Genomic DNA, 25,393 nt, shown 5'->3' on the forward strand with positions numbered 1-25,393 from the left:
GCTGAAAGGCCTGATTTCTGCTCAAATGTCTTATGGTCTTACAAATGAGATGAGAATATAGATGTACACAATATAGATGGATGTTTGTATCATTAGAGACAAGTAAAGGAAACGGAGCTGAGAATATTGTCAGAGGTAGTACATAAATCAAGAGACATTGGTGGAATAAACCCAAGCCAAAGCTTTGCTCCCAAGTTTGAATTCTCCTTAAAAATGCAAACCACACCATGATGCTGGTTTGCAGCCAAGGTAATACTTTGTATTAGACACGACGATGTAATACAGTAAAACTAAACTTTTGGTCAACTAAACATCTTAATTTTGAATAATTCGACACAGATCATGGTGTCAATTTTGATATCTGCTCTTCCAGATTGTCTTTCACCAGCAACAAGCTGCTGTTTTATCGGAAATCAGAACTCAACATCAGTGCAATCTAAAATACTCTGTGGCACGCCTATGAGGCTCAGGATATTAATTGGTTTAGTTTGACACATTCCCTTCAATATTGAGGAATCAGTGAAATCCAAACAAGTTCTAGTAAAACAGAAGTTTAGCTATTGTTAAACTATGCCTGCCCACTTCAAGATTTTAAACAAGACACGTTAAATAGCATTTAAAACCTTCTCGGACCTAGGGCTATCTTCACTTGATGGAACGTAAGATCGCGGTTTCAGTCCAGCTTCATGCGCACAGTAAAGAAACGGTGCTATATTCAGTGATTAACGAACCCTGAGCATAAAAACAAATACCAAATCTGAAGTGGGTATTCACTTAAGGCCCCTGTGTTCCCAGGGTAGAGTTTAGGTTTGGGTCAAAACCTGAAAATGAAACGATTATTTATGTGAGGGAAGTGAATCGTTTCATACACAAAAATAAAACAGGCAAATAAATTTGCTTTCCTGAACGCCAATGTTTCGCCGTTCCCTTTTGGTTGGCGGAGGTAAGGGGAGTTGACATGACCTCTGAAAGCTTGCATTGCTCATTAACATGCTGCAGATTTATATTTAACTCGGGTGGATACATCCTGGGGCCAGTGTGCGCTGGGCGAAGTTTGTCGGAGGGGGGAAATCTACAGTTTTCTCCTCACGCCACAGTATTTAGTGTGTGTTTTTTTTTCTGGGGAGGGGTGCGCCCAGTGAAAAGGAGGACCAGATGCAAACCATGGATTGCGACGAGGCACCGAGGAAGAGGAGAGGCACGAGTTGCAAATGGGTGGCGGTGATCGTGGCTGGGGTGCTAGTTGCTGTGGGGCTGGCCGTGGGGCTGGGAGTGGGTCTCAGCAGCCGGACTGACGGCTGTGAGGTGGACGATGGGGATGAGGACGGCGGGAACACCGTCAGCACGGAGTCCCCAACGCCCTCCCCTCCGCCGCTTGGGCTGTGCCCCCCCAGCTCGGAGTCGGGGGGTCCGTGGGATAACTTTCGCCTGCCCGACTACATCGAGCCGAGCCACTACGAGCTGGAGTTGAAGCCGGACCTGGAGGCGGGCTCCTACACGGGCACCAATGTCATCCACATCCGCACAAGCAGAGCCACCCGCTATCTGTGGCTGCACATCAAGGCGTCCCGAGTGACCGAGGCGCCCAGCCTTCACCGGGCGGGCAGCTCTCTGCCGCTGCGCCGCTGCTTCCAGTACAAGCCTCACGAATACCTGGTGCTCGAAGCCGAGCAGGAGCTGAACGCCACCGGCTCCGGCCAACCCTACCTCCTCACCCTCAAGTTCGAGGGCAGCTTGCTCGACTCGCTGGTCGGCTTTTACAAGACCACGTACCTGGAGGGTGGAGTCACCAAGTAAGTTAACTCACTTTCTGTTCAATTCCAGTTCTGTTCGGGAAGGTCTTCGAGTGAAGGTGTGCTTTGTTTTCCCTCTCAGATCGCTGAGAAAGCGGGGCGTTGATGGTCAGCTTTGACTGACATGGGAACTTTCCACACGGTTTTAGAAACTAAAGTTAGTCACTTACCACGAGAGAGAGATGGAGGGCGGGCGGAGCTGCATCATTCTTCATACGACTTGAACATGGGCTGCTCTGTGGAACCAAAAGGCTTGCAAAAGAATGGTTAATAATGCCTCAAACTTGCTCTCAGTTACGTCTTTACCTTCATCGGGTGTCGTACCCTCTACCTGTCTTCACTTATCCCCACTTCACCACCCTGTCCCACCACCCCCTTTATCTGCAGCTCACCCCAACCCCCCCCCCCCAATCCTGAAGCAGATTTGCACCCAAAACGTAGATTTATCACCGCCTGATGTTGCCTGGCTTGCTGTGTTCTTCCAGCCTCCTGCCTATCTCAGAGTGAGATCGATGGCCGTTTATTTGAGGAGCCGGTGCAACACCTTGGAGTTGGGGGGTGGTGGCGGGAGATGCCTTCCTTGCGTGAGTTACTTCCAGGAAATGGTGTTTTGCTCTCAATTGAATCGTTTGGAACTGACATTATCGACGCCGTAAATCTGAAGTGAACTCACCTTTAAATACCTAGAGCTGGTAGAGTGCCTTCCTCTGCCCTTCCTGTCAGGCCAAATGGTCAGCCCTGTTTCATTGAGGAGGGCAGCAACTGCTCCACCGCCAATTAAGTGCCCACCTGCTGACGCTCCAGCTGGACTCTACAAGAGAATGGTTGGATCAAGTGGAGTCAAAGCTGCCATTCCCAGTCACTAATGCAGGAGGGGATGCATAGCAAGTAAGCTAGGCTTGAGATAAAGAGGCTTCATGAATTATTCCCATACTTTCTGATGGTAGCATGCAGGATGAAGTTGAGGTGTTTGCAGCTGTCTTCAGCCTCATGTCAAGTGAATGAGCTCTCTCTGCCATTATCAAAGGTACAAGTCCAAGCCAATTTAGAGACATACAGCAAGGGAACAGCCCTTTTGGTCCAACTCGTCCATGCTGACCAGACATCCCTATTTCCATTTGGTCCATATTCCATGTACCCATCTAGATGCCTTTTATAATTGTAGCTGCCTCCACCACTTCATCTGACATCTTATTCCATTCACTCACTTACCCTCTGCATGAAAAAGTTACCCCTCAGGTCCTTTTTAAACCTTTTCCCTCTCATCTTAAACTTGTGCCCTATGCAATACTATAGAAAAGATGTTGTTACACTTGAGAGAGTGAAGAAAAGATTTACAAGGATATTGCCAGGGTTGGAGGATTTGAGTTACAGGGAGATGCTGAATAGACTGGAGCTTTGTTCCGTGGAGCGTCAGAGGCTATTTGATTCAATCTGTCATATCAAGAAACAATAGAGCAATTTGGGTACAGCCTTGACAGCATTCCAACTGTAATGCTGAAGACTTGCTCCAGAGTTAACCACTGATATCTGGGGTTATTGTCATTATTTAATTACCATTACAGATTGTGGTGATTTGTGACCCAAAACAAGGAGAGTATGTCACAGAAAATGCATGATATTTATTATGATGAAATAAAGTTAAAACCTGCACAGAAAGACTTGCTTCATATAAGGCAGTATTTCCTAAACATTTCCCCACTGTAACTCTATTTTAAGGCTTGAAAATTGTCTCAACCTCAGAGCTGATAGTGGGTTCCTGTTAAAGCAGGCATGTGGCTTATTGAGTTCTAAGGCAGTGTCAGAGTCCTCAACCCCATTTGGTGTCCTGAATCCCACTTCGGAAGGTCTGATTTTAAGGACATTAGCTTGGATTTGCAAATGTCAAGTGAGGTCTGATTAAATTTTAATAGCACTTTTGAAGAAAAAGCAGATACATATCCACGAGCAATTTGTGGGATGTTAACTAGGAAGTAACGGACATGTAGTCTGAAGTGAGTCTGAGATTCAACAATATGTTGGCCATCATCCCATGCATAGCTTTTGATTTGAACCCATGAGAGCCACTATTTGACTAGAATCAAATGGACAAACTTGCTTTCGTTTGCAGGATGGTGTTTCTTTTCTTGAGGCCGACAATGCTATCCATCAATGCTGGAAGAACTATTTTGAACAACTTGTCAACTGTGAATCCACAGTGACAGCCGATGTATTCCCCTAGTATCCGAACTTCAGGAAGGCAACAGTTGTAACTATCTTCAAGAATGGAGAAAGTTTCCACAGGGTAACTTATAAAAATGCTTCCTTCTTATTCATATCAGAAAAAATACAACACTTATTCTTCTGAATTGCTTACTTTCACTGACTGAGGAAATTCTCCTAGATACACAATGTCGCTTTAGATCCTCTGAGGAACATCAGTCAGGTTCTTTGATACCACAAAAATCTAAGGACAGAGTTGATAACACCAAGACATCTTTGTTGGTGTGACCAAAGTATTTAATCCTGAGGGTCTGTAGATTATTTTTTGGTCTAGAATGTTTTGAATAGTCTTCAAAAATTTGCATTATTTCTTGATGAAACATATGCCACTGTCTTGAGTAAGAGATTTGAAAGTCATGCTTTAAAATCCATGCTTTAAAAGGTTGTGTGCTTTCCCTCATGCTATTTGTATTCTGCCTGACAGTGATGGAAGTTTAAAATGGCATTGCTAACTCTTCAGTGTCATGTAGTTAGTATTTGAACTTGACAGAAAATGGGGAAAACCTAGATTACCAGATTTCACATCAAACTCCATCGTGTCCCCAACACTTGTTAAAATTCATGGACTTTAGCTTTGGACTAGATGTTTTGAGATTTATTGGGATAATATTAGTAATAGACTTTGTCCATGATCTGATTGGACTTGCTGCATGGGTCCTCTGGACGACAGGGAATCCAGCAAAACAATTTGTTTTGACCAACCATAAGGTTGCATGGAGTTGGGTATTTTTGCCCATAGCTATAGTTGGACAGTCTGGGAGACAGACGAATGACAAAACCTCAGTTGTCAATTACTCTGGGAACATGTAGCAATAGTTTGTAGCAGCACAGAGGAAGCATGAGCTCTGATCTCTAATTGTTGAAGGGGTTCAGAGTTCAGTTTAAAGGTTTTGTTGATGGCAGCTGGAAATTGATCGTGTGAGCAGGATTCCTAATTCAAAACAGACCCAAGGCTGCCTTGAGGCCTGAAGGAACATTCCTGACTCGCACATAAAATCTGAACGATTAATTCCCAATTTACCTCTGATTTCTTCAATTCCAGGATTTGGTTCCCAGCAGCTTTGTCTCTGGTTCATACTTGATGGCTGTGTTTTGATGACATCATCAGATCCAATATTTGTATTTAAAATCAAATCTTTCCTATGTGGAGGAGATGGGAGTAACTGGCACTTATTTCTTTTGATTGCTGTATTATAACATATCCAAGTGGGTTGATTAAAATAAATAACAGCCTGACATTGTAGTTATTGGGGATAAGAGAGTGAACTTGTGACTAAGTACATTTAATCATGAGCTTTAATTCTATCCATTATCAATATGCTTTCTGGAATATAACTATATAACGAAGATGGGTTGCCTTAAGGTGAAGGTGGAAAATCAAAAGGACAAAACTACAATCCTCATGGTTATTGTGAAAAATCTAGCAAAACTGGAGTTAGTAAAAATCTAAGTGGAGGTGGGGGGGGGGGGGGGGGAGGTGAAATTCTCTGCTGATTGAAGTTATATTTAGCTGCAAAAGAAAAATGGTTGTTCAAAGTCTGCCTTCTCAGCTCCACTATATCTCTGCAGGAGTTCATCAAAGTAGGTATTTCATAATCAACCTACTTAGAGATGTTACTATGCTTCTCTGGAGCAGGTGGAGGGGAGGGGTTAACATTGATCAGAAACTGAACTGGACTTGCCATATTGATACAGTAGCTCCAAGAGCAGGTGAGAGGCTTGGAATCCTCTAGTAAGTAGCACATTTTCTGAGTTACTCAAAAAGCATGTCCAGCATCAACAAGGCCACCATGTGATGGAATACTTCCTATTTGCTGGAAGAACGCAGCTCCAACAATATATCGGAAGCTTGACACCATCCGTGACAAAGCAGCCTGCTGGATTGGCATCATTTCCACTCCCTTCACCATTGTCCATGATATCCAAAAGATGCACTGCAGAAATTCATCAAGGCTCCTTTAGACAGCACTTTTCAAATCCATAACCTCATGTTAGTATACATGGGAACACTACCTACAAGTTCTCCTCGAATCTACTCACTATCCTGACTTGGAAGTATATCATTCTTCCTTCAGTGTCATTGGGTCAAAATCCTGGAATTCCTTCCATAAGGAGTCTGGTGACAATACAATTAGGCCATTATGTCTCCCAGATGACTTAAAAATTAGAGAAAGCATGTGTCTTAAAGGTACGCTAATATTTTGTCACAAACTTGTGGAAAAAAAATTAAAATCCTGCCAGATGATGCAGATGTGGTTGACACTATATAAAATTGATAGAAATTAGTGAGGCGTGTAAAATCAGAGTAGCAGACGGTGCTACCATGCCTCATTGTAAGCCTGCTAGTAGCATGTAGACGCACAAAATTAGAAAATAGGAGCAGCAATAAACCATTCAGCCCTTCAAGCCTGCTTTGTTATTCTACATGATCATGGCTAATCAACCACCTCTATATTTTATTTCCTGTTTCTTCCTGTGCCCTTTGATCCCCTTTAGCCCTAAGCACTGTATCGGTAGCTCCTTGAAGACATTTAGTACTTCAGCCTCAACCACTTTTTGTGACAAATTCCACAGCTCAGCATTGTTTAGGTGAAGACATTTCATCTCATGTGACTGGCCTATCCTATATATCTTTAGACTGTGACTGCTGGTCATCGAACATCCTTCCTGAGTTTGTGCTGTCCAGTCCTGTTAGAGTTTTGTAGGTTTCTGAGATTTCCCCATTACCCTTCTCGACTCTGGTGGATATAGTCCTAACTGATACAGTAAAATAAAACACTGAACTACAGATAGTGGAAATTTGAAACAAGCAAATTGCTAAAGAAACTCAGCAAGTGTGGGAGCAAATGGAGAAAAAGCAAAGTTAGCATTTCAAGTCCAGTGACCTTTCTTCAGAATGTAACCTAACTAATCCAGTCCACCTTTTGTAAATCAGAGCTGCCATCTCAGGAGACAGTCTGGCAAACATTTAGTAGCACTCTCTCCATAAGGAGAACATCCTTCCTTCCTCAAAACTGCACAGTACTCCAGTTGTGGTCTCACCAATGCCCTGTTACAATTGCAGAAAGACATCCTGCTCCTGTATTCAAATCCTCTCACCATGAAGGTTTACATACCATTTACCTTCTTGACTGCCTGCTGCACCCACACGCTTGCTTTCAGTGATTGGTGTATAAGGACACTGACATCTCGGTTGGAAAGGAGGAAGTGCAATCTATCACCATTTGGATAATAATCTGCCTTCCTGGTTTCTCTAACTCCCATTTATCCACAGGACTGATGTAGGGCTTTGCCCGAAACATCAATTTTCCTGTTCCCCGGATGCTGCCTGACTGGCTGAGCTTTTCCAGCACCACTCTACTCTAGACTCTAATGTCCAGCATCTCCAGTCCTCACTTTTGCGTGGTTGATTTTAACCTTACTGCGAATCCTCTTGCAAGGATGCCTACCTTGAAGAAGTTCTCCTCTTCTCTCCACAAGAATCTGTGAGTCTTTCTCTCACTGCAACCCCCTCCTCCACCCAGTCATTTCCTCCACCCAGTCCAAGCACTGAACCTTATGGTACCCACTAGTCATTGGCTGCCACTGGGAAAATGATTCATTTCTTCCTAGTCATTGTTTCCTGCATGCCAAGCAGTTCTCTATGTCAGTACACTAAAGGTAATCATTTAATTTTAAATGCTGTTCTCTTATGGGGCCTCTATTAAAAGTCTTATGAAACTCCAAGTAAACCTTGTCCACTGACTCTCCTTATCAACATTAATCATTATGTCCTCAAAATTCCAATAGATTTGTCAACCATGATTTCCCTTTCATAAATCCATGCTGACTTTATCCAGTCCTATCACTGTTTTCCAAATGTTTTGCTATTAAATCTCTTATAATGGACTCTAGATCTGACCTACTGCAGATTTTCAGATTTACCCAGTCTATAATTTCCTGTTCCCTCTCTCTACCTAATTTTAATTAGGTGGCTGCTGTAGATGTAGGACAAAGGCTGTGTGCCTGGTGAACAGGTTTAAACTTTCTACAGTAATGCTTTGTGAGAATAATAAGGTAATTTGTTATAAACAAAACCATAGAAAGACTGGTAACTACTTGGGTTTTCTGATAAATAACAGAGGAAAACTTGATAATGACAAGTTCTGAGCTGCCCGAAATATTGAATAGTGTGGCTAAAAGACCTTTGCAAAGGGAATCGCATGAGGATCAATGAAATGTTGCCCAAATGTTGCTCAAACATATTGGAAATGGGCAACTGCCCTGACATAAGGAATTACTTCAGATGTTTGGGGTTGATGGTTCTAAGCTGAAGAAATCCAAACTTTTATTGTCCGGTGTGCAATAGGTTTGCTCTTAAAGGTACTGTAGTTACTTTATTCCCATTACTGCTTTACATCCAGAGAGATAGGGTTTTTATTACAGCTGAGGTAGCACATAATGCCATCAAATACAGAATTTAATTCAGTAATTTTGTGTGTTAGAACAATGGGTGTTAGGTAATGGAAATCTTGGTAAGGTAATTAAGTGTGATAATAAGACAGTACATACTTAACAGTTTGCCATGTTGACTGAATTAATTCCTCTTGATTGGAATAAACTACAAAATCTCAGACTTTAAGCAGTTGATAGAAGAAAATTATGCCTCTAGTCAGTCAAGTGATCAACAGCTTTGTAATGAAGTTTGAGGAGCAAAATACAATTGAATTTTGGAAGTAAGACCCATTCATTGTGCCAGAGCTATCATGTAAGCAATTGTCCTAACTGATTACTTATCCATCCCACATTACAGGAAATTTTATTGAATAGAAACATGTTACAATTATGGGACATACAGGGAAAAAAAACTACTGGCAAGTTCAAATATTGGCTGAGGGTTCAGAATAACTGATCATTTGCAAGGTCTGTGAGCAGGAAAGTGGAAATTAAATGGCAAGTGGAAAGTAAATTATAACATGTTGAAGGGAGACTTCCTCGCCCCCCCCAATAATTATTTTGTCAGATATGAAATTGGAATTTGTGTGGATTAGACGATGAAACAATGACCATGTCTACAAAGAACAAGAAGCAGAAGCCCTCCTGATTTTGGTGACTAATAATAAACTTGGATTAACTCAACAGAGGCATTACAAAGGAAATTAAGAAATTTGAGACAGTTTGGGGTTTATTTAAGGTACCAAAAAAGGGCTACCACGTGGGCGGATTTGTATTGCAAAACTCCCCTTAGCTGGTGGCTGGGAATTTGAAGAACGTCTGGGTGACACACTTGCAACTGGCAAAGCAATCTCAAATATTTTTAGCTCATGCATTGAGAGTATGTCAGGCAAGAAAAACAAAAGCTGCAATCAATCCTTTCCAGAGGTATATTTTAGAAACAAGAATGGGTGGAGACAAACACTGGAAACTTATGTAAATACATTTGTGGCTTTAACAATGCTTTTAGTACTTTTCAATAAGGTGTGCTTTTATGGAAATAAACCATTTTCAATTCAAAGCATTTCCTGCAAAATATCATTGGTGTGGTGAATGAGGTTTCAGATGTTGTCTTAATGCATATTGCTGATTTTCTTCATGTTATTATTGACTTTGTGTTATAAGAGTAGAATAAAATTTCAAGTTGGAAATGAAGCTTTGTGAAATTATATACCATAGTAAGCAATAGGTCTGCAATAACTTTTAAATTATTAATTCTATCTTCAGACAACTATTCCTAGGCCTGTGAAACATCTTAAACCATCAGTGAAATTTACGATGGGGAATTGTGAACTTGTCAATTGAACTGGTTGGGCAATTGGATTAGAACAGATCATATTTATGTGGAGGTGGGAAATGGAATAACCTAAAATAGAGGATATTTGAAGCTCAAATAAAACCTTTTTAAAAAAGTTGAGGATTGTTTCATGTCTGTCATTAAATGACCAAAGAACATTAACTCATTCATTGACACTACACATCCTAATCTTACAGTGGGATATTTTACTGCAGTTAGTTTCTCAATATTTCTTACGCATGAGAATAGAAAATGTCCCTAAGCTTGTGAAACTAAGAAGATAGGGTTGATAAAAGCACTTAAGCTGCTGAAACAATGTAATTATATTTCTCAGTTTTTTTAAGGGATATTCTGCACAGTGGGGATACTGAAGGTTGGAATAATCTACAGTCCATCAAAAGTAACTGATAAAATGGTACAGATTTACCTTCCTGGTTGAAGAGAATGCAAGAGCAAAAGGAAATCACTGAAACAAAAGATAGGTGTATGTATAACAGAATAAGTGAATTATTCGAGAAAGGGAATTTCACAATATAATGTTTTGTACAAAATATGGAAATTTCTGATATGTTTTGGAATTTTGGATGCAAAAAAGCAATTTTTCTAGTGAAGGCAATTAGTTAATTTTGTAGTTGAGAATTCATTTGTCTCTGAGTGGACATTGACCGAAATGGTAATTAGGAGGCATGTGCTTGTAATTTAACTCCCTTACAAATAAAATGCTTAAAGCTGTATTAAGGTGCACTCCAGTTCTCTCCGTCAACTGGTTTTGTGTGTACTGTATAGAAATAGTGGTACTGGATACATCAAAAAATAAGCAGTCCTCAAAGTAGGAAAGTCATGCAGTCATGGTGGGCTGTATCTAACATTACTGAAAAAATAGAGTATGGTCATTGCAAAAGCTGTGGCCATGGTCTGCAAATTTTTCTTGGATATAGAAGTAATGCCAAAGGACTTGAGGAATTGCAAAAACAGGAGTGTGGGATAAATCAGGCAGCCAAATTCTGCCAGCATAACATCAATGGTGAAACTTTGCACACTAATCTGGGGCAAATTTAATCATTTTGGAAAACAGTGAACTAATCATAGTGAAGGGCAAATTGTATTTGATTTTGATTTATTTAGTTTGAAGGAATTGGGAAAGTTGATGCCATTCATTTGATGCTGTGAATGGGTTTCAAATAGTATTTTACCAAGTATCGCATAATAGATTTGTTAGCAAAATTAAACTCCAGGCTTATAGGGACAGTAAAACTGTATTTACTCACCCAGGTTGGCAAGTGGAGAGTACATTGTATACTCTACTCAAGCCTGAAGAATAAACAAGGAAGATTCTTGGGGAAATAAAGATAATGGGATCACTTCTGTTTTTCCTTTTTTATAATTGTTTTTAATACTGAGTGTTTAGCGTTTATTGCCTGTCCTTTGACTGCAGTTATGACGATGGTAATGAGATGGAGTCCATGTGGTGTACCCATGTACAACAACGGGTCAATAAGTACATGAGGACATGAACACCTCTAGATTTCCCTGCAGAGATAATGTTGGGAGTATAGTACAGTGTATTATTGCCATTAAAAAGATGGTCACAGTTAAATTTGACGACGCTGTTCAAGTTTCCTCTAAACTTTTTGCAAAAATAGGATCTTGCTACCTTATTTACCACAGAAATACACTTAATGTACAAATTTGTTGTGCTTACCTCACAAATAGAGGAGACGGGGAAAAATACCAAAAAAAAAATTCTTATTTGAAGCATCTGGCAATTATTTTTTAAAAAGCTGAAAGTCTGATTCATTATACTTATACAAGTTCATTTTTGGTGCCAAAGAGGCAGTAAACATGATTATGCCTTTGAAAAGATATTCTCATTAAATTGACATCTAACACTTCCCAATGAATTTAGTCTATAGTTGAGCAGCAAATTTTGGGTTAATTTATCCACATGTAGTTGCTACCTTCTTTTTAGCTAATAAGATCCAGTTGTATAGGCAGATGTTAGGATCTCCTTGCTGAAGGTGAACTGGTTTGATGATCTCCTGTCTAAAAATAAATGAGGAAAACAATTACCAGTTTCAAAACTCCCTTATATTAACCCCAGTTCTTCTTTAATGGAATTACCATATGTCAGGTAATAATAGAGTATAATATTTTATGGTAGCATTCAAAATATTTTGCATGGTACGTGTCTCTTGGGAACATATATGGTCCTGATCACAATGAACTTGTGCAGTTTGTGTTTATACCTAGTTAAAAAAAATCAACAATAGGTGGCACTACAACCTAACAAAATGTGTTCCTTTATTGAACAAATGATAAAGAACATAAATGTTTACTGACATTAGTCATCTATAGGCCACCAATTAGTGGGACAATGTAGCAGAACAAATTTACAAGGAAATTCCAAAGAGGGACAAGAATGATGGTGTTGCTGAAGTATTTACTATGGAAAAGGATATGGAAGATATAGACTGTAGGGAAATAGATGGTGACATCTTGCAAAATGTCCAAATTACAGAGGAGGAAGTGCTGGATGTCTTGAAATGGTTAAAAGTGGATACATCCCCAGGACCTGATCAGGTGTACCCGGGAACTCTGTGGGAAGCTAGAGAAGTGATTGCTGGACCTCTTGCTGAGATATTTGTATTATCGATAGTCACAGGTGAGGTGCCGGAAGACTGGAGGTTGGCAAACGTGGTGCCACTGTTTAAGAAGGGTGGTAAGGACAAGCCAGGGAACTATAGACTGGTGAGCCTGACTTCGGTGGTGGGCAAGTTGTTGGAGGGAATCCTGAGGGACAGGATGTACATGTATTTGGAAAGGCAAGGACAGATTAGGGATAGTCAACACGGCTTTGTGCGTGGGAAATCATGTCTCACAAACTTGATTGAGTTTTTTGTAGAAGTAACAAAGAAGGTTGATGAGGGCAGAGCAGTAGATGTGATCTATATGGACTTCAGGAAGGCGTTCAACAAGGTTCCCCATGGGAGACTGATTAGCAAGGTTAGATCTCATGGAATACAGGGAGAACTAGCCACTTGGGTACAGAACTGGCTCAAAGGTAGAAGACAGAGGGTGGTGGTGGAGGGTTGTTTTTCAGATTGGAGGCCTATGAACAGTGGAGTGCCACAAGGATCGGTGTTGGGCCCTCTACTTTTTGTCATTTACATAAATGATTTGGATGCGAGCTTAAGAGGTATAGTTAGTAAGTTTGCAGATGACACCAAAATTGGAGGTGTAGTGGACAGCAAAGAGGATTACCTCAGATTACAACAGGATCTGGACCAGATCGGCCCATTGGCTAAGAAGTGGCAGATGGAGTTTAATTCAGATAAATGTGAGGTGCTGTATTTTGGGAAAGCAAATCTTAACAGAACTTATACACTTTATGGTAAGGTGCTAGGGAGTGTTGCTGAACAAAAAGACCTTGGAGTGCAGGTTCATAGCTCTTTGAAAATGGAGTCGCAGGTAGATAGGATAGTGAAGAAGGCATTTGGTATGTTTCCTTTATTGGTCAGAGTATTGAATACAGGAGTTGGGAGGTCATGTTGCAGCTGTACAGGACATTGGTTAGGCCATTGTTGGAATATTGCGTGCAATTCTTGTCTCCTTCCTATCAGAAAGATGTTGTGAAACTTGAAAGGGTTCAGAAAAGATTTACAAGGATGTTGCCAGGGTTGGAGGATCTGAGCTACAGGGAGAGGCTGAACAGGCTAGGGCTGTTTTCCCTGGAGCATTGGAGGCTGAGGGGTGACCTTTTAGAGGTTTACAAAATTATGAGGGACATGGATAGGATAAATCGACAAAGTCTTTTCCCTGGGGTCAGGGAGTCCAGGACTAGAAAACATAGGTTTAGGGTGAGAGGGGAAAGATATAAAAGAGGGTGGTACGTGTATGGGATGAGCTGCCAGAGGATGTGGTGGAGGCTGGTAAAATTGCAACATTTAAGAGGCATTTGGATGGGTGTACGAATAGGAAAGGTTTGGAGGGATATGGGCCAGGTGCTGGCACGTGGGACTAGATTGGGTTGGGATGTCTAGTCGGCATGGACAGGTTGGACCGAAGGGTCTGTTTCTGTGCTGTACATCTCTATGCCTCTCTGACTCTAAAAGGCTCATTTAGTTGAAACTTTTCATCGAGCATCATTAAGACATTTCACAAGAACTACAAATTCACAAGGAAAACTATTATTGCAAATGATTTGGATATCACCTGATGAAGGAGCGTCGCTAGTGTGCTTCCAATTAAACCTGTTGGACTATAACCTGGTGTTGTGTGATTTTTAACTTTGTACACCCTAGTCCAACACCGGCATCTCTGAATCCTGATTTGTAGAAGCATTGTCCTGGAGAATATTCCCTTTTAAAGCCATCACAGAGATGTACAGCACGGAGACAGACCCTTCGGTCCAACTCGTCGATGCTAACTAGATATCCTAACCTAATCTACTCTCATTGGCTAGCACTTGGCCCATATCCCCTTAAACCCTTCTTATTCAAATGCCCATCAAGATGCCTTTTAAATGCTGTATTTGTATCTGTCTCCACCACTTCTATTTATGTCTTTTTCAGCAATACGCAAATTCTGGAGTGCAGGTATTTCTTCCAGCACACAATAGATGTCTTCCTGTGCAACCCCCGCTATACAAAAATCATGCATTACAAATACAGTTGAAGTATTGGTGATGTATTTGCATTATAGCCAATACACACTTCAAAAGATTGCGTTTCAGAAATGGCATTCCCTACTCACCTGATCGTGTTACAGCCCATTCGCTTTAACAAAATACACAGTATAGCAGAAATACCTGTACTGAATAACTATAAATTATAGTGTTTTGTATTGGGAGTCTTTAAATTATCTAACTATAGCCTGGGATAATAGTGGTAGGGGACAGCGATGGACAGGTGTTCCTAGACTATGTTTAAGGAAAAAAAAATCTACAGCAAAATGTGAGGCCAATGAGGAATGAGCAGTGTCAGACCAAATTCTTGGGAATGATATCAATCAAGTGTCAATAAGGGAATATTTAGGGGAGAGTGATTGTTCAGGTTTAGCTGTGGAAAGGAGAAGGAACAATCCAAACTAAAAATAATTAACTGCGGAAAGCCACTTTCAATGGGACAAGAATGGATTTCATCCAAGAATTGAGATCAAAGATAGATGTACAAAAGGGTATCTGAGCAATGACCTCAGACATGGAAAAGTTTTAGAAGTGCTGAGTGTGTGAACTGCTGCACCTCCCTGTACAAATACTGAACAGCCTGATTTATATATTGCACATGTAAAGATAGCAATGTGGGCTGTGATGTAAACCACCATCCTCACACCCCTCTTTCTCACTGCAGGTAACATTTACACCATGCAACTGAAGTATAAACCAAGGGCAAAAGAATCCTAAGCTCCTTGGATGATTAAAGAAATGTAGGTGAAGAGAAAGTACACTTATGATTGATGTCAGGCAAGCAACACAGCTGAGAACCAGGTTGAGAATAGATGGTTCCATGGGGAAATGAAGCAGTATATAAGGGTGACAGACAGAATGTATAAAAAGTCTTCAGTAGAATTATAAAGAGTAAAGCAATGACGCAAGATGGAGTGGAGTTGATCAGGAGCCAAAAAGAGGATTAACTCATGGAGTTAATGATTGGCATATTAAATAAAAATTTTGCATCTTTTTGGTTTGTTTGCAGTCTCGTCCTCGCTATGGTGAAAGAAGAGGAAATTCAGACACACTAAGGATTTAAAATTAGTAGGCAAGAAACCTTGTTCAGACTATCTGCACTTTAGAGTGAATAAGGCTCCAGACTTGAATAGAATGTGTGATGCTGACACCGAGAAGTGAGAATGAAAATTGCAGAGGCACTGGATATATTTCTTCTGTCATTTTAGACTCTAGGGTGGTATCATTGGAATACCAAATGTTATGAGCTTGTTCAAAAAAGGCATAAAGATAAGCCCACCAACTAATGGCCAGTGAATTTAACTAATGGCCAGTGAAGGTGGGGAACTTTCTAGAAACAATAATACAGGACAAAATTTGATTGTTACTTGAAAAACAACAAATTGCTTATTCAATCATACTTGGTAGAATCCACAATCGACATTGCTTATCACATTAATAGCTCCTTTTGGAAGATTTGTTTTAACTGATTACTATTTGAAGTTGCACCTGATCCAGAGATTTTCTAATGAACAGTATCAAACATCGCAAGGTCTTTGCATCATATGCAACAATGACATGGTGATCCATGGGGCAGTGGCTCAACAGTAGCTGTCATTATCAGTCCCTCCGTGTTGAGGATGATGTCTATCAGGCTAAATGGGTATTTAGAGACTGAGAAGCCCAACTTTGGATCCACAGATTCACTTGCAATAGGGCACTGCAATGTGTAGGGAAATGCAATCAACTTTCCTGTGTTGGCTTTCCTTTTTTTTCCCCTCTGTCACTGCTCCATAGTTGAGTTGCTTAGTTTAAAAGTGGCTTGTGTCTTGATAGATCACAAGGTGTCAAACCAAATGGTTGGACGCTTTCTCCTCCCACTTAGTGGCCAATGCTCTTCTGTTTTAGGGCAACCTTAAGTGTACTTTTTTCCCTTTTGGCTGTCTTTTAAGAGTGGCCAACAGAAAGCTGAGAAGAGAATTTGCCAATGGCTGTCAGATTTGGGCATTTGGACAAATGGCCCCCAGTGGAGTTGGTTTGTCCAGAACAGCACTTTGATGCATGCTGGTGAGCGCAACTTTATGGAGGATGTTGCTCTGGCAGTCCTTCCACTTGATTCGCAGGATTCATTATAAATACCACGCATGGAAGCCTTCAAGAACCTTAACATTACATCGGTAGACAGCTCAGGTTTTGTTGGACTAAAAGAGTGTGGTCAACACAACAGTTATGCAAACCAGGACCTCTTGTTGACTTCCAAAGATCCCCTTTGTCAAAGGCAGATTGTCACAGAGAAAGGCAGTGCTGACACTATTGAGTGTGTGCTGGTCTTCATTGATGGCTGTCCCTTAGGATATGTGGCACATGCTGCACATAGATTCAAGAGCCCCACTGTCTGCCTAGCCTTCCCGCTCCTGCTCCTCGGATGCTGCCTGACCTATGATTTTCCAATGCCATACTTTTCAACTCTGATCTCCAGCATCTGCAGTCTTCACTTTCTCCTAGTTATCATAGGGGATTCTCAACTGGTTCATGGTAGGTTGGTGGAAGATTTTCATTTTGGTAACAGACATGAGGTGTTTAAAGCCAGCCATCACACCACTCCTGAAAGCTGCAAATAAACCAGTGCCTGCTGTTATAGTTGGAAATGATGATACTCTGTCATTCATTAACCATTCCCAAAACTTGACTGCAGAGTGGGGAATTCCACGTTGAATCCCGTGGTCAAGGACTGCATGAAATTTTAAAACATGCTCAAGGACACTTCAAACTTCATGATGGGTATAAATTCTCCAAATAATCCCTTAATTTTTGTTTTGGAGGCCGCAACAGTGAAAGTGTGACAACTAATCTTCAGAAAACAAAAGCCAATATGGAAGACATTTTTATTTTGATTAGCTTAGATTACTTACAGTGTGGAAACAGGCCCTTCAGCCCAACAAGTCCATATTGACCCTCCGAAGAACAACCCACCCAGACCCATTCACCTAACACTACGGGCAATTTCGCACAGCTAATTCACCTAACCTGCACATTGTTGGACTGTGTGAGGAAGCCGGAGCACCCCGAGGAAAACCATGCAGACATGGGGAGAATGTGCAAGCTTCACATAGACAGTTGCCTGAAGCGGGAATTGAACCAGGTCTCTGGCGCTATGAGGCAGCAGTGCTAACCACTGTGCTATCATGCTGCCCATTAAAGAAGAGCAGGAAGTAGATAATGCCTCTAAGAGTACGAAGATTTCAGCTTTGCTGCATGAGATTTGCCTACAAAACAGTCTACATGAAGGGAAAACTGTAGATAGTGGCTGTTGCATTGTCCAGAGCAATGGTTGACTGCTTTATCAGGCATGGTGTCGATTGCATCCAATTTAATCAAGTCACATTGCTCAATTTTGGCCAGAGCAAGATATCAGGAATGTCATAACATCCAATGATACAGGCAGTCCGTGGATTGCAAATGGTTCTATTCCTGAATCCATTCATAAGCTGATTTGAACGCAAGCTGGAATACAGTGCAGGACACTATAGAAGAAGAAATGTTCATATGTCTGACCTTTACGTTTACACTCTTGTATGGGATTGCATTTGTAAGACATGGTGTCATAGAAACTTATAGTTTAGAAACAGATCTTTTGGTCTAACCAGTCCATGCTAACCATAATCCCAAACTAAACAATAGGGAATAGATACCTGCCATTCAACTTTGCTATACCATTCATGATTTATTGAACCTCAATATGGTCACCCCTCAACCAACTACATTCCAATGAAAAAAGTCCCAGCCTATCCTGCCTCTCCCTATAACTCCAACCTTCCATTCCTGGCAACATGCTGGGTAAATCTTTTCTGAACCCTCTCCAGTTTATGAATCTCCTTCCTTTAACAGGGAGACCAGAACTGGACACAGTACTCCAGAGTGACCTCACCAACATCTTGTACAACTCCTACACTCAAAGGTTTGAGCAATGAAGGCAAGTGTGCTAAACACCTTCTTAACAGCCCTGTCTACCTGTGACACGAACTTCAAAGAATTGTGTACCTGAACCCCTAGGTCACCATATTCAACAACGCCACCCAAAGCCCTACTTTAAATCGTATACTAGTATTTGTTCATCAAACATTCATAAATCAGGAATCCTAGTTAAGGATAAGAGGATTTACGTGAAGAAACACATTTGTAACTGTCAACATAATGCATGTCTCAAAACAAGTTAGAAATGTACTGAATGATTCTTGCCTTTTTTGAAAAGAAACTCAAACAGGAAAGGGTTTGAATTCAAAATGTAGATGGAAAAATAGCAATATTTAATGTATTGGCAGGTTTTCATTGGTAATTAGAATCATATTGGTGCATTATTTGGAGTATCTTTCAGATAAGATATTAAAAGAGGGAGATTAAAGCTTTTAATCAGGTAAGGATAAACTGTTTAATGGCACTATGCAGAGAGTAATGTAGCTCAGGGATGGACAGCACTGGCAGCTTAATGTTCCAGGATACAAATACTGCAGGAAGGACAGAAAGAGAGGCAAGAGAGGAAGGGTATTTTTGATAAAGGATGGCATTACAGCTGTACTGGGATGGAACTGAGAAATAACAAAGGGATAATCACCTTATCGGGATTGTATTATGCCCCCCCCCCCCCCCCCTAATAGTAAGCGGGAACTTGAGAAACAAATTTGTAAGGAGATCTCAGTTATCTGTAAGGTTGGTTATGGTAGGGGATTTTAATTTTCCAAACATAGAGCAGAACTGCCATTGTGTTAAGGATTTAGATGGAGAGGAATTTGTTAAGCATGTACAAGAAAATTTTCTGATTCAGTATGTGGATGTACCTACTAGAGAAGGTGCAAAGCTTGACCTGCTCTTGGGAAATAAGGCAGGACAGGTGACTGAGGTGTCAGTGGGGGAGCACTTTGGGGCCAGCGACCATAATTCTATTAGTTTTAAAATAATGTTGGAAGAGGATAGACCAGATCTAAAAGTTGAAGTTCTAAATTAGAGGAAGGCCAAAGTTTGATGGTATTAGGCCAAGAACTTTCAAAAGCTGACTGGGGTCAGATGTAAAGCGATGGTTGGAAAATGGGAAGCCTTCAGAACTAAGATAATGAGAGTCCGGAGATAGTATATTCCTGTTAGGATGAAAGGGAAGGCTGGTAGGTGTAGGGATTGCTGGATGACTACAGAATTTGAGGTTTTGGTTATGAAAAAGAGGGAAGCATATGTTAGGTATAGATAGAATAGATCGAGTGAATCCTTAGAATACAAAGGCAGAAGGAGTATACTTAGAACATAGAACATAGAAGAATACAGCGCAGTACAGGACCTTCGGCCCTTGATGTTGCGCCGATCAAAGCCCACCTAACCTACACTAACCCACTATCCTCCATATACCTATCCAATGCCCGCTTAAATACCCATAAAGAGGGAGAGTCCACCACTGCTACTGGCAGGGCATTCCATGAACTTACGACTCGCTGAGTGAAGAACCTACCCCTAACATCAGTCCTATATCTACCCCCCCTTAATTTAAAGCTATGCCCCCTTGTAATAGCTGACTCCATACGTGGAAAAAGGTTCTCACTGTCAACCCTATCTAACCCCCTAATCATCTTGTACACCTCTATCAAGTCACCCCTAAACCTTCTTTTCTCCAATGAAAACAACCCCAAGTGCCTCAGCCTTTCCTCATAGGATCTTCCTACCATACCAGGCAACATCCTGGTACTTAAGAGGGAAATCAAGAGGGCAAAGAGGGGACATGAGATAGCTTTGGTAAATAGAATTAAGGAGAATCCAAAGAGTTTTTACAAATACAAAAGGGTAACTAGGGAGAGAATAGTGCCCCTCAAAGATCAGCAAGGCGGCCTTTGCGTGGAGCCGCAGTAAATGGGGGAGATACTAAACGAGTATTTTGCATCAGTATTTACTGGGGAAAAGAATATGGAAGATGTAAACTGTAGGGAAATAGATGGTGACATTTTGCAAAATGTCCAGATTACAGAGGAGGAAATGCTGGATGTCTTGAAAGGCATAAAATTGGATAAATCCCTAGGACCTGATCAGGTGCACCCTAGAACTCTATGGGAAGCTAGGGAAGTGATTGCTGGACCTCTTGCTGAAATATTTGTATCATCAATAGTCGCAGGTGAGATGCAGGAAGACTGGAGGTTGGCTAACGTTGTGCCATTATTTAAGAAAGGTAGTAAAGACAAGAGCGGAAACTAAAGACAGGTGAGCCTGATGTTGGTACAGGTAAGTTGTTGGAGGGAATCCTGAGGGACAGGATGTACATGATGATTAGGGATAGTCAACATGGCTTTGTGCGTAGGAAATCATGTCTTTGAAACTTGATTGTTACTGCTTCAAAAAAACCCAAAGGGAATTGATGAGGGCAAAGCGGTAAACGTGATTGAAATAGACTTCAGTAAGCTGTTCGACAAGGTTCCCCATGGGGAACTGGTTAGCAAACTTAGATCTCATGGAATATAGGGAGAACTAGCCATTTGGATACAGAACTGGCTAGAAGGTAGAAGACACAGGATGGTGATGGAGGGTTATTTTTCAGACTGGAGGCCTGTGACCAGTGGAGTGCCACAAGCTTCGGTGCTGGGACCACTATTTTTCATCATTTACATAAATGATTTGGATGTGAGCATAAGAGGTACAGTTAGTAAGTTTGCAGACGACAGCAAAATTTGAGGTGTAGTGGACAGCGAAGAAGGTTACCTCCGATTACAACAGGATCTGGACCAGATGGGCCAATGGGCTGAGAAGTGGCAGGTGGAGTTTAATTTAGATAAATGTGAGGTGCTGCATTTTGGGAAAGCAAATCTTAGCAGGACTTATACACTTAATAGTAAGGTCCAAGGGAGTGTTGCTGAACAAAAAGACCTTGGAGTGCAGGTTCATAGTTCCTTGAAAGTGGAGTCGCAGGTAGATAGGATAGTGAAGAAGGCATTTGGTATGCTTTCCTTTATTGGTCAGAGTATTGAGTACAGGAGTTGGGAGGTCATGTTGCAGCTGTACAGGACATTGGTTAGGCCATTGTTGGAATATTGCATTCAATTCTGGTCTCTATCAGAAGGATGTTGTGAAATGTGAAATGGTTCAGAAAAGATTTACAAGGATGTTGCCTTGAGCCATAGGGAGAGGTTGAATAGGCTGAGGGCTGACCTTATAGAAGTTTATAAAATCATGAGGAACAGGATAGAATAAATAGACAAAGTCTTTTCCCTGGGGTGGGGGGAGTCCAAAACTAGAGGGCATAGGTTTAGGGTGAGAGGAGAAAGATATAAAAGCAACCTAAGGGACAATGTTTTCACGCAGAGGGTGGTACGTGCATGGAATGAGATGCCAGAGGAAGTGGTGGAGGCTAGTACGCTTGCAACATTTAAAAGATATCTGGATGGGTATAAGTTTAGGAAGGGTTTTGTAGGGGTATGGGCCAGGTGCTGGCATGTGAGGGTAAATTAGGTTGGGATATCTGGTCGACATGGACGAGTTGGGCCGAAGGGTCTGTTTCCACGTTGTACATGACTCTAAGTGTGGTGTAGTTATCCTGGTGTTCTGATTAAAATATGCAGGTATCCCCAAACCAAATCACTAACATATAGGTTAATTGGGCACTTCTCTCTGCTGTTTTTGGGACCTTGTGTGAAAACCACTACATTTCTTTGCATTACAACTGTCAACTTTACTTCCATAATGGGTTCAATGAGTAGGAAATATTTTGCAATGCCCTGATGTCATGCAAGAATGTCCATTGTTATTCTTTGCTCTTTCAACTTCTATTTGTATTAGCCACCCAAGGCTGCCTATACCAAAAGGCCTTATCAGTGACAATAATCTTACAACTGTACCAAAATCAAGGTTGTCTATTGAAGGACCAATTCCTTCCTTCACGGAAGTTAATAATATAGTCAAATGGTCACACAGTTCTTGAAGATAGGAATTTGTTAATCATAACTGAACATTTAAATAAATAAACATTTGTAAATTTCAGTCATTCAGTATGATAGCAATGTAGAAATAAAAAAACACTTTTTAAATTTTGCTGTATTGTTCACTTTTAAGCATTATTGCTTGAATTACTTTCATTGTGATATAACAGGTTTTATTCACAATTTATTTTATCAATGTTCATAGCTTCTGCCAAAAAAATATACTTTAATATTTATTGGGCTCCTGTAATAAATAAGAAATACAGGACTACATTGCTTTGCCAAATATCTCATTTCAACTTCTGTGAAACATGGATATTCAAATTGTTCATTTGCTTTATTTTAATAGAAAATTTTAATCAATTTTGTTGACCTCTTAAAATGTATAATCTTATGCTTTCAAAGGCCTTTTGTTTTAGCCGAAGCACAAAATGTAAACGTTGTTGATAATTGATTAGATTGGGAAGGAACTCTGTTAAAGTTATTTCCTATCATCATTCCTGGAGTATAACAGCATCTAGATGTATCAACTTACTTCAGGATTTACCCTAAACATGCCAATAGAATGTTTAATAAAGCTGACCCCTGCATAAGAAATTGGAAACTGTTATTAACCCAAATATGTTATGTAAAATAATATGGTTTTAAACCCAAACATACTCCTTCATGGCTGTTTTTTCATAGAAATATGAAGTGTTTTTCTGTAGCATTTCACTGATATTACATTAAGCACTGAAGTTATTGTATATAACTGTTTCCAAATATTAGGGCTTAATCTATTTGTTTGAAGCAATCTTTCACCTTTCCGTGGGTAATCTTTGATTAAACTAGTCTGTTTCCAAAATTACCTCCTTTTGACCTTGAGTAGCTTTTAATTGTATGTTTGTACCTTTTTCTACCTGCATAATCTCACCCCAGTCTCAGTATGCCTGCTGCTGAATCAAGTACTTTAAATATGTTATAGAAATATAAGATGTCCCTGCAGACACATAGCCTTTGACTATAAGGGATTCAGGGATAAAGTGAAGTTAGTTGGTACATATATTTGTAATCATGAATCTTGTTTCCATCTGCATTGAACTTTGCTAGACATGCATATAAATCTATGAATTCTCATAATCGTAAATCATACCATGTTACAGTGCAGTACAGGCCCTTCAGCCCTTGATGTTAAATGTGAAATTAGTCTGATGGCCATCTAACCTACACCAATCCATTATTATCCAATGCCCATTTAAATGCCCTTAACATCGGCGAGTCTACTACTGTTGCAGGCAGTCTGTTCCACGCCCCTATTACTTTGTGAGTAAAGAAACTACCCCTGATGTATGTCTTAAATCTATCATCGAGTCATTAGAGAAGTACAGCACAGAAACAGACCCTTTGCTCCACCTCAATTTTACTGACCAGATATCCTAAACTGATCTAGTCCTATTTGCCAACATTTGGCCCATATCCCTCTAAAACCTTTCTATTCATGTACCCATCCAGATGCCTTTTACATGTTAGAATTGTACCAGCCTCCATCACTTCCTCTGGCAGCACATTCCATACACACACCACCCTCTGCATGAAAACTTTTGCTTTATGGAAATGCCTCTTATTTATCTAAATTACCTGCCATTCCTTGACCCATTGGGCCATCTGATCAAGGTCCTGTAGTATTCTGAGGTAACCTTCTTCACTGTCCACTATGCTACCAATTTTGGTGACCTCTGCAAACAAAGCCTCCATTGTTCATATCCAAATTATTTATATGAATGATGAAAAGCAGTTGACTCAGTACCGATCCTTGAGACACATTGCTAGTCACAAACTCCAGTCTGAAAAATGTCCCTCTACCACTACCTGCTGTCTCCTACCTTCAAGTCAATTTTGTATCCAGTTGGCTAGCTCCCGCAGATTACATTTGATCTGACCTTGCTAACCAGTCCATTACGTGGAATCTTTTTGAACTTTTTGCTGAAGTCTATATAGACAATGCTGATCATTCTGCCTTTATCAATCTTCTTTGTCACTTCAAAATCTCAATGAGGTTAGTGAGACATGTTTTCCCACACAAAGCCATGTCAACTATCACTAGTCAGTCCTTGCCTTTCTAAATGCATGTAAACCTGTCCCCCCGAATCCCCTCCAATAATGTGCCCACTACTGATGTCAGGCTCACTGGTCTGTAGTTCCCTGGCTTTTCCTTACCACCTTTTCTAAATAATGACACCACATTAGCTAACCTTCAGTCTTCCAGTACCTCACCAGTGGCACACCAGCCTTGGGTGACAGTCTGTGTGGAGTTTGCACGTTCTCCACGTACCTGCATGGGTTTTCTCCCACAAGCCGAAGATGTGAAGATTAGGTAGATTGGTTATGCTAAATTGCCCTGTAGAGTCCATGGATGTGCAGGAAAGGTGGGTTAGCCATGGGAAATGCAGGATTACGGGGATAGGAAAGGGATTTGGGTGGGATGCTCTTCGGAGGGCAGTTTAGACTCTATGGGCTGAATGACCTCTTTCTACACTGTAGGGATTCTGAATCTATATTGATATTTTCTACTTAAATGAAGACTAAATAATATATAAAACCATTTTCTACAAAAGCACATCATTAGTATTACCAGCAATAATTTCTAAATAGCCAACTCAAGTGTAAAGGATTAGCTTTCAAAATATTCTATGTTTATTACCTATTTTCCGATCCATCAGAAACCTGAATGAGACTGAGATTTCAACCCAAGATTTGATATAATTTGTTCTAGTGGAGCTGGGAAATGATGTTAGCCTTTCAAAATTATGCTGATGTTTGCACAATTACTCCAATCAGAATGCACAATTAAATCCTTCATCTTTACATAGTAAACATTATGTTTGGGTTTCATTCTTCCGTCTCTCCCACAGTCCTTTCTTTGGCAACAGTAGGCTAGTGACCAAATGCAACATGGGAGACTTGCTAGCAATAACTGGAGAAC

The 25,393-nt window shown here is 40.7% G+C and overlaps 1 protein-coding gene across 1 annotated transcript in view; it reads left to right on the top strand.

Moving 5' to 3' along the window:
• The first annotated feature begins 996 nt into the window (after window positions 1–996).
• Window positions 997–25,393, top strand: part of enpep (glutamyl aminopeptidase) — a 70,339-nt gene continuing 45,942 nt past the window's right edge. Inside the window, exon 1 of the mRNA XM_072582578.1 lies at window positions 997–1,793. Coding sequence (XP_072438679.1) covers window positions 1,156–1,793 — 638 coding nt within the window. The 5' untranslated portion in view covers window positions 997–1,155. The remainder of the gene's footprint in view (window positions 1,794–25,393) is intronic.

Source organism: Chiloscyllium punctatum, chromosome 1 (assembly GCF_047496795.1).
Source record: "Chiloscyllium punctatum isolate Juve2018m chromosome 1, sChiPun1.3, whole genome shotgun sequence".
In the NCBI taxonomy this organism is placed as follows: domain Eukaryota; kingdom Metazoa; phylum Chordata; class Chondrichthyes; order Orectolobiformes; family Hemiscylliidae; genus Chiloscyllium; species Chiloscyllium punctatum.